Genomic DNA, 10,550 nt, shown 5'->3' with positions numbered 1-10,550 from the left:
ATGAGTCACTTTTTGAAGCTATGCGGTAATACAAGGTTACAAAAATAACGGTTGCAACAATAATGCCAGCAAAATGTACGCTTACATGCAGTTTTTTAAGTGTTTAACTTTAATCCAATCATTTGCACCATGCTGTCAGCGCCATTCAAACCAACACGTGATACTGTTTAGGGTCTTCGGTCTTAGACATACAGTTAAAATAAAAAGGGGGTCAATGGATACAATACCATCAGATTGCTACAATAATAAGGGTTAGTAAAACAAAGTATACAACACCATATGCCACAAGAAGTTTAGTCAACACCTCTCTGACACAATGTCAAAAACAGTTAAAGAGTATGGCATTCTCAAAGGATTTGTATTGGCATTGTATCTTTTATTTGTACAGTCTTACCCCCAAAACGCCAGGTTTTTTCAGCAGCAGGTCATGCAGCGGCCCCTTGTTGTCCGGTAGGAGCTCTGAAGCTTGGTACTTTCGCACCATCGGCGGCTCTCTCGGGCGTCCGCCTTGGGTCCCTTCATTCTCATCGATGTCCATGTCCACATCGGCACAGGCCATGGTGCTATCTGACCTGGAGGGAGGAAGGTTTTTTGTGTCTAGTAATATAATTAATCCAAAATCATTATGTGTTCATTCATATTTTCTGTGAATACAGCCTCCTTTATGCGACCGACGATAGAGTCTTTAAAAAGGACACAACGAGAGCAAAATAATAGTAACAACTTTACATTGTAAGGCCATACGGTCATGTGATAAATTGTAAACATGTGAGATTCATAACGGTTGCTGACACTGAGGTGATGACTGAAATCATCTTAGAGGCTGATTTTGCAGTGTTGTTGTTGTAATACCTGATCGTTCAAATTGTAATATCTTTCTTTATTAAATTGAGTTTAGATGTCATAATAGGGATATATTTCACTCAAATATTCCAATGAATCATCGCCACGCATAACAGCTTTAAATAAGTCATGGAACTCAACAGCTAAACAATTAAAGGAATAAATTATAACAACAATATTAAAAAGGTATTATTTATATTATAACTATATAAGGTAGTATATATTGCAGGGCTTTTGCAGCTCCCACAAATCCTATACTCAAATACTTGCAGAATAATAGCAGATTTGTAATGTTAACAGTTTAAATTTCACAAAAACATCCAATCTATAGAAAAGCCTTTAAAAAGAAGTATACAAATGAAGATCTTACCAAGTGTGGCTTTAGAAGTAGCTATGTGACACTCTTTGTCTGTGCCTCTCTGTTTAAGCTTGATTTTCACTTCCCTGCAAATACTTTGAAAGATGAGGTCACCTCACGCCTTGACTTCCTCGCTCTGACAGAGACAGGTCTCTCCAATTTCATATTGTTCTGCCCTTTGGTGCCTCAGCGCCATAAGCTGTAATTTAATGGAAGAGTATTTCCCTTTTCTATATTAATGAACATACATAAGTCAAATACCCAGCTTTGACTGTTTTAAATGCTTGTCAAATCATGCACGCGAACAGTGTGTGTGTGTGTGCGTGTGTGTGTGCGTGTGTGCGTGTGCGTGTGCGTGTGTGTGTGTGTGTGAGAGAGAATGTGCGTGTGTGAGTGAGAAAGAGAGAAAAACAGAACAGAGTGAGAGCCACAGACAATTGGCGTGGCAGGTCATTTCCTTGTCAAACTTATTTGAGAAAGCAGAGAATTCAGGTCTGAATCAAGATAAGAGAAGGGAGAAAAGGTAAGTTACTGAACCTCTAATGCAGGTCACCACGGTGACAAAAACAGTTTTGACATGTGTTGCTTTGATCTTGTCTACAGGACAATGAAGAAGACATTTCAATGCGATGAGTCCATGATCATCACCATTCCCATCGGGAGTCTGAGGGACGCCAGAGAGGGGCAACTGATGCCGGAGAAGTTTCACTGTGTGTACAAAGATCACTTCAAGGTCTTTGTTGTGAAAGGGAAACCTAAACCTCTTGGGGTAAGTTGACTTGTTTTACACAGGAAGTCTTGATCACAAAAGATTTCATAGTTTTATATTCACATTTCAACCTAAACACAAAACATGCAGGATTGTAATGCAGTATTGTGTTGTTTTTTTGTCAGGCAGCCCAGGCCATCGCTGGTGTGTTCATTCTCGCGCTCGGGTTGGTTTACCCAGAAGGCTTTACCCAGTTCTACACCCTACCAAGTGTTCTGGTAAATACAATTCCAAAACTACAATTATTCCCAATTCACTACTATATGTACCTTACAACTTTAGATTAATTAAAGAATACAAATAAAAACGTTTCCTTTGCTATCTACTCAATCGTTCAAAGAGGACACTATATAACTGTAGATGTTCTTGTACTTCCTTTTGCTTTCTACCACATTTTAACTTCCCCCCTAAATAATAATATATATATAAAATAACATTTGTTCTTATTGTTTCTTATTTTTTTCTTGTAATCTGTTGCTATTCCACATTATTCAATAGTATATTTTGTGTATAATTATTTGCACTTTTCATCAATATCTTAGTTTTTGGTCTGTGGTATGCTGTCCTATGCAGCTGGACACTTTCCAAACATGCAAGTGGTAAGTTTGAATAATTATTAAGTATTTTGTCCACTGTCCACTCCAATCGTTGAATAATCCTCTAAAAATGAAGGCATGTATAGAGCGGGTGCAATATTCTAGATATACATTTGAAATGCTTCTTTAGGATGTTAAGTTTCTGACGTGTTTTGTCCAAACTTTTGCTTCATTTTTGTAAACAAGTTAAACAGGATTTGTTTCAGTTAAATGTAGGTTTGTTAATCCAAACCCACATTTGTATCTTTTGAATATGAAATATGGCCCTGCAGATTACCTTTGAAAACATGAATTCCAAAGGATTTTCTTTGTAGAAGTGGATGAAAAATGGAAAAAAGGTTTAATTATGTGTGGCATTCAATACGAATATGTTTTGTAAAAGTTTTTTGTTGTTTCTTGCAACAATAAGTGAACAATTGTTACTAACAAATTTGGATTTAAGGAACGTGTTTTGTAATTCTGTGATTGAAAAAATGTACAGCTGGTCTGATTCTGCTTTTTTATTTATTTAATGTTTTGTTCCTGATTATCTTCTGTAACACCTACATTATTATGTATTTTTCACCTTCCAGACAAAGCTGTCGTTCTCCCTGAACATCATCAGCTTCTTCTGGTGTATTGCGGCAGTTCTTCTCTGCATTCTGGCTTTATTTATTAATGGAATAATAGATGGTCGAGACAATGTAAGGGAAAACAACATTCATATTTTGTAAGTAACCTCTCTGAAATACAGATGTGTACTAACTTCCACCTCTGTACCAACCTCCTTTATACAGATCTATCAAGGCATCAAGGGACTGATTTTGNGATATTATATTTGAAAACGTCTGGATTTGTAATCTTTATTTGCTATTGTTCTGTTTTGCAAGTCACTTTGCAAAATTATTTTGGGGATAATAAAGCTGATTATTTTGTTTGTTCTTCCTTTATTTGTCTTCTACAACACATTACTTTAAACCAGATAACAGCTCAAATAACTTCTTGGTTTTAAGATCGTAAACATACATGAATAACCCCAAAATAATGAATATACATTTTGAATTTTTCAGATATTTCTTTTTAATTCGTTTTGTTGTTTGAACATTTGATTTGCTGTGAAATATTCCATTCATTTGAGAATTCATAATCAAATGGGGGAAATAGTGAGGGCATATACTGTAACAGTGTGAACCTATAGATCAACACCTTTTCTACATGGTAAATAATATATGTAATGTTAATATTAATAAATAAAAAAGGAAACAATAAACAATTTGTATACGCTTAGATCTGTAACACACACACTGTTTCCTTACCTTACACTCTTTTAGTTTTTTGCCTATAATGAAGTAATAGCTGTGATACTATCATCATTGTTAGCACTGCTGCTAATACACTGCTATTATGATGGCATTTGTTTATTCTTTATTATTATTATTGTAATGTTTAATTTTTTATTTTAACTTCTTGGCTGTTGTTTTTCATTTATTTAAGCTCAGCTCTTAGGTTGGATTATTTGAAGGGTTGGGTTCTGTTTTTTGTTGCTAAGTGTTACTAGCTATGTAAAACTGGGTGAACTACTTGAAACTAAATAAATAATAATAAATAAAAGTGTGTAATTGTCATGCAAAACCCAAAACATTATGCAACAAAGGGGATGGATCCTTATCAACTAAGTAGGGTTTATCGATACTCTAGTAAGAAAAAAACTTGCTTTTTGCAAACTTATTATAATAATTATGTATCTTATTACTTGTTTTGTGTAAAATACTTAGCATTTCTACTTATTATTTTACACATCAGAAATAACATAAAGAGTGAGATGTAGACCCCTGCTGGGGGCTGAGGATGTTTTTTGGTTTCAGTGACATGTGAAGCCATTAGCCGCCACAAGGGGGAGTCAAACACACAAAATCAAGTGAAGCACATTCACTTTTAGTGCAGGATGTTTTCAACAACACAATCATTCGATATTAAATTCGTTTTTACTGTTATAACTATGTTGATGTTCGCAAAGCTGTAGGCTTATGTATTTTATTTAGCTATGAATTCAGAAGGTCACAGTAGTCTCAGATGGTAACGGGATTATTTAAAACATAAAAAAGTCAACCTCTGGTCATTTGTCAGGCTAGTCATCGCATGGAGGTCAGTCACGCTAAAAACAATCATCATCAGCAGCACACGAGGAAGGAGTGTACTCTTCCGCTATGGGACACTCCCTGCAAACATGCAGCACCAATCACTTGCAAAAGTGAACAATTTCTTTAAAACTGTCTTCCTCTGTTGCTCACTCGGCTCAGCTGTCACGTCTACTTTTAGAAGCTGCTAGTTAGATATGTAACCGTACATATTAATTTCAACCTGTTTCCTGTGAGTAGTTTGTTGTGGATCACTTTCTCATGAGGAGCTGCCCTCCAGCCTGCGTCCTGCTATGGCGCCCGTGTACAGCGGGTCCCACACCTTGAGCAAGGATGATGTGAATTACAGGAAGCATTTCCGAATGATAAACGAGCAGCAGGTTGAAGATATCACCATAGAGTTTTTCTACAGGCCGCACACGATAACGCTGCTGACATGCACGGTGCTCAGTCTGATGTATTTCGCCTTCGCAAGGTAAGTCGTTCACGGCTAGCGTTAGCTCGCTGGGTTAGCATAGTTAGCTAGCGCTCGGCTAACAGTGATGCTCTGGCAGCACCAGGTACACTAGCGAGCTACTCTTTTAAATGATTTTCTTACTGAAAAATATATCAACACCCACATGAAGAAACTGGGATAAATATCAGTGATGCCTGCCTTCATTCTGCTGTCATTATTCGTCAACTTAAGCCAATAAAAATAGATGTTTGTCTTGTAATGCATTATTGATGTACATCATGTCCTGTGCTGATATTGGCTACAACAATGTAACGATCTCAGGGACGATGTAACGTTACATTTACTGTGATTATCTTCTTTACAAGCTACATTTGGCTCTACAAATCTTTTACAGCCGATGCAAAACCCCCATGTTTGCTGTGTGAAACATCTTTACAGCTGTGGAGGGAATATAACACATATACTGCTTGTAAAATGGGCTGTTTAACATAACTGATGATATTTCTGTTTTCCCTGACTGCAGAGATGATGAAAATAAGGACAATAATCTCTGGGTGGGGCTGATTCTGGTCATCTCCTTCTTCCTTGTCATTAGTGTTTTGGCATTTCCTAACGGTGAGCAAAAAACGGAACCTGAAGTTATGTATTTTGTTAATACATAACTACAATACAGTCCCTCAGGTTTGCATAGCCACAAATTACAGTTAGTTTAACATTATTTTTTACTGTGCTACTGATTGCTTACATAGCATACTTTTTGTTAAATCAGGAACCTCATTGTAAAACTGTCCAAACAAAAAAAAGGAAGCAAAAGCAAACAACTGTGGCTATCCCATCACTTGTTGTAGAATAAATCGTTGACATCTTTACGTGCCTCACTTTAGGTCCATTCACCAGACCACATCCGGCAATATGGCGTATCGTTTTTGGTAAGTATTGCTAAAAATAAAACACTTTGGAGGTTACATTTCCCTTTCTAATGTGGTTTCTCTGTGCTGTTAAGGTCTGAGTGTCCTCTACTTCCTGTTCCTGGTTTTGGTCATCTTCTTAAACTGGCGGCAGGTGAAAGACCTGATGTATTGGTTGGACCCAAACCTGCGTTATGCCAAGAGAGAGGCAGACATAATGGTGAGCAATGAAGGCTTACACCGAAAATATATTTTGTATTGATTAACATGCACCAATTGTGCTCCCTTACATGGGGATTATCAATCATTGTAATGAGGCTGCGCTGCTCTTTGCAGGATTACGCTGTGAACTGTCACGACATCACCTGGGAGAGAATCCTGAGCCATCTTGACATTTTTGCATTCAGCCATTTCTGGGGCTGGGGTATGAAGGCCCTGCTTATTCGAAGCTATGGCCTCTGCTGGACTATCAGTATTACCTGGGAGCTTACTGAGGTAAGTAAGCTCACATCATATCAGGTTATAACACATGTTACATCCCCTATCAACCTGTATCCAATCATTCCTTCTCTTGTGGCATGTTTCTCCCTCTGAATCTTTATAATAGTGACATTTAAGGCTAACTACGCTAGTGATTTAAAGGAGACCTATCATGCTATATTTTAATAATATATTGTAAGGCCATACCTATATAAGGTATATTTATACGTTTTCTTTTTCAAAATACCAAACAGATCATGCATTTTAGCCATGCCTCATTTCGCTCTATTTTGCTCTCCTCCACCCCTGTCTTTGCATGCGCTGCAGCTGACCACGCCCCCCTGCAAAGGAGGGGGCCGAGTTACAAGCCATGTTACCATGCTGTTACCATGCTGTTACCATGCCACGGCAACCTCTCATTCCCCTGATTGGTGGAGAGTTGGCCATATAGGCGGAGCTCCTCGTCACTGACGTCAGACTATTTTCAAATCTGTATCAGTTTGTATCAGATCCGTTGCAGCCCCTTTTTTAGAGATTTGGGTATGGAGGAAAAGAGAGAGGGTTGTGTTTTCTGACACCTTGGTGAGTTCCCTATCCCCTGTGTGCCTTGGCATTCATGTATAAAAGACGTACAAAGGTGCATTTTGCATGATAGGTCCCCTTTAAGTATTTTATCTAGTGGAAATCCATGGGTTTTGGCCCGTTTCAATAATTTTGTAAAAAACACATTCAATATTTTTACAGATATCATGTATTCTCTAATAGCCTATATGATCTCCCTTTTAGCTCTTCTTCATGCATCTGCTGCCTAACTTTGCTGAGTGCTGGTGGGACCAAGTGATTCTGGACATTCTGCTCTGTAATGGAGGAGGCATCTGGCTCGGCATGAATGTCTGTCGCTTTTTGGAGATGAGGACCTACCACTGGGCCAGTATCAAGTATGAAAATACAGTCTAGAAATCAATACAAGTTACAGTGTCCACTTTTGTTTTCATTCTTAGTCTGGTGCAAGCATCCCAGACCTGATTGATAAATAAAGCTTTAAAAATGTATGAAGGTGAAACATATCCTTAGAGCTTTATGCTATATTATGAAAATTCAAGATTCATTTTATTATCAGACCAATGAAAGACCAGACAAACTTGTGTTTATTTAATCTATTTGATATTAAAAACTCTGAAGCAATAAACCGAAACTCATAAACAACGAAACAAAAAAACATCTTAATAACAAGGAATAAAAAACCTAGGATAATACTACCGTTCTTAAATGTCCTCGAGGGAATGCAAGACACGGAGCTATTCTATTGAAAAGGTTCACATCAAGCAAAGCATTTTAGATGCCATCCAAAGATGCATAAATTGTTGTTTTGAAACATGATCTTGAAAGTTCATCAAGGCAGAGTGCGAGTGAATGCTTAATGTGATGGCATTACTTTCATCCGGCTTTGTCTAATGTACTAACATAATACTTGTTGTAAATCTATCTGCAAGTCTTTGTAATCCTTCTCCTGTGCTTCCCATCCAGGGACATCCACACCACCACGGGGAAGATCAAACGCGCTGCTCTACAGTTCACCCCCGCTAGCTGGACCTACGTACGCTGGCTTGACCCAAAGTCCTCCCTGCAGCGGGTGATGGGCGTCTATCTGTTCATGATCATCTGGCAGGTGGGTCACAGAGAAATCCTCCCTGGCCATCTCAGGCTGACTCAGAGCTGACTAGTCAGCATCATCCAGTGTTTCAGTGTGCTAAGAGTGGGCTTATCTAATTGCCTCCTCTTTTGTTGAAATCTAAAACCACTTTCACATGGATCCATATAACACGAGTGTGTCCTGCTGTCCACACATTGGCAGTTAATCCCGTACGGATGAAAGGCACGTTAGATTAGTTAGGAGCAATTTGTGGTAATGAGAAAACCATGGATGGAGAACTTGAGTAAGCTCCATTGCTTTCTATTAGAGAGTCAAGTGTAGCGGCCACATTTCTAACCAATTGCAACCGTGGCATTGAAAGCTGCTGTCTCTCCTTTTTGTGCGGTGATGAAGCAACATTGTCATCCCTCTTCCTCACTCAGGCAGTTCCCGACTCTCTTGAGGCTTTAAATGGTAATTATCAGTCTGTGAGAGGTAGTTGAAAAGATGGGGGACGTCTCAGTGCGGTGACAGTTTAGCCGCTCTTCTACACCCAGGCTCAAGGCCAAATGAGTGAATAACACTGCAGCAGGCCTCTCATTATCTTCCATTGGGGATGAGGGGGACTTGGACAGAGTGTCCCCATAAATGAGCTGCTAACTATTTGTTAATTCAAGTGTGACTGGCATTGTAAGATAGCTCTTGTTTGATGGTGTCCCGGCTGAACTTGTTGACCTTTTTCAGTGCATCTGCTCGTTATAAAGCACACATTGAGTCTCATTGCCATGAGACCTTACTCGCAGCGGACCTTTTGACTTGTCAAACACAGGCGCAACTACAGTCCTAACAATTATAGTGGCTGCATTCCTTATAAGTAGGCCAGTTCAAGGGCTCTGGTTCTGTACACACAGTCCTGCTGGCACGGCTTATTGGCTCATGTTATGGAACGGAGCTGTCATTAGATGTTATTTGCTGCCACACCTGTGCCTGTTCTGTGTAAACCCCAGCTGAGAGAGAGATGTATGGCCCCTAAATCTATAACTGGCGCAGGGTAAAGCCAATGGACAACTATGTGATAAAAATAGACAGCTCATGAGACAAGGTAATTTAATAATAGTCTGACAAAGCAACGATTGTCCTAATGTTACATTTCAAGAAAAGTATACAGCGACTCTTAAATTCAAGGGCACATAGAAACTAGGAGGAATGGTACTATACATGTAATGCACGTAGGATTAAACAATACACTTTGAGATTGTTCATAATGAAATAAAGTCACAAACAATTCCTCTCCAAATGACTTTTTAATATTTTCTAGCTTTATAACTTGAAAACAAACAATGAGCCCATTGTTGGAGATGTCCCCTAGGAGTTTGAATACAGCAGTGTTGAAAACATTTGACTGTGAACTAATTGTTTATTTACAGACTTCTGCTTTGAAATGAAAAGTATCACATAGTTGTATTATGTTGGCTCTGTATTCAAGCGCACCAGAAATGATGCTGACCTGCAGCTTCAATAGATTCAAAAGGCATTCACATCCATATTGTCTCAACATAGTAGGAAATGTCGCCGTTTTCATACGTACAATGGATTTACGACAGTACAGCAGGATAAAGCCAAAGCCAAACAGTGAGATTCCCTTGACTGGCTTAGTCGGTCATATGACCATAATCCTAAATTTGTTTTGTGTCACATTGCAAAATATGCAGAAGACGACCCCCCCCACCCCCCAGTCACCCACCCACCATTGCATGAAACAACATTGTCAGGATTTGAAACTATACATCAAATATGAATACTTTATTTGTTCTTAAATACTGTAATTAAGATGATTTATTATGAGACTAAGTATAACAAGTGCTAACATTCCTATACTCTAGATTTCAAACTCAATATGCTTGAAAACAGAAATATTCCATCCTTTTCTCTTTGTTGTATACAGAAGCCATTACACATAACAATCCTTATTCAACCTGTTTTTCTCTTTGTCCACAGCTTACAGAGTTGAACACATTCTTCCTGAAACACATTTTCGTCTTTCCTGCAAGCCATCCTCTCAGCTGGTGTCGGATCCTGTTCGTTGGTATCATCACAGCGCCAACAGTCAGGTAAAAAGAATCCAACTCAACAATTAAATATTGGTAGGAAAGTAATCCATATAAACTGATATTGAAAGATCTGTTGGGATAGTGTTATATCAGGGGTGTCAAACTCAATTTCATCGTGGGCCACATTAGTATTATGGTTGCACTCAAAGGGCCGGTTGTAACTATATAAATATAGATATATAAATATATATATAAAATAATGTATTATATTACATTATTGCCTCTGAATTGGATTATTATCGGATAGGGCAGCGGTTTTCAAAGTGTGAGGCGCGCCT

General features: G+C 38.4%; 1 protein-coding gene across 1 annotated transcript in view; it reads left to right on the top strand.

Annotated features, from left to right (window-relative positions):
- Positions 1 to 4,729: 4,729 nt before the first annotated feature.
- Positions 4,730 to 10,550, top strand: part of ptdss1a (phosphatidylserine synthase 1a) — a 10,937-nt gene continuing 5,116 nt past the window's right edge. Inside the window, exons 1-8 of the mRNA XM_010774947.1 lie at positions 4,730 to 5,158; positions 5,664 to 5,755; positions 6,025 to 6,069; positions 6,144 to 6,268; positions 6,385 to 6,543; positions 7,315 to 7,466; positions 8,056 to 8,197; positions 10,160 to 10,272. Coding sequence (XP_010773249.1) covers positions 4,977 to 5,158; positions 5,664 to 5,755; positions 6,025 to 6,069; positions 6,144 to 6,268; positions 6,385 to 6,543; positions 7,315 to 7,466; positions 8,056 to 8,197; positions 10,160 to 10,272 — 1,010 coding nt within the window. The 5' untranslated portion in view covers positions 4,730 to 4,976. The remainder of the gene's footprint in view (positions 5,159 to 5,663; positions 5,756 to 6,024; positions 6,070 to 6,143; positions 6,269 to 6,384; positions 6,544 to 7,314; positions 7,467 to 8,055; positions 8,198 to 10,159; positions 10,273 to 10,550) is intronic.

This window comes from Notothenia coriiceps, unplaced genomic scaffold, assembly GCF_000735185.1.
Source record: "Notothenia coriiceps isolate Sejong01 unplaced genomic scaffold, NC01 NC01_scaffold00014991, whole genome shotgun sequence".
Classification (NCBI taxonomy): Eukaryota; Metazoa; Chordata; class Actinopteri; order Perciformes; family Nototheniidae; genus Notothenia; species Notothenia coriiceps.
Note: the sequence above shows the minus strand (reverse complement) of the source record. Positions and strands in the feature narration are given on the sequence as shown.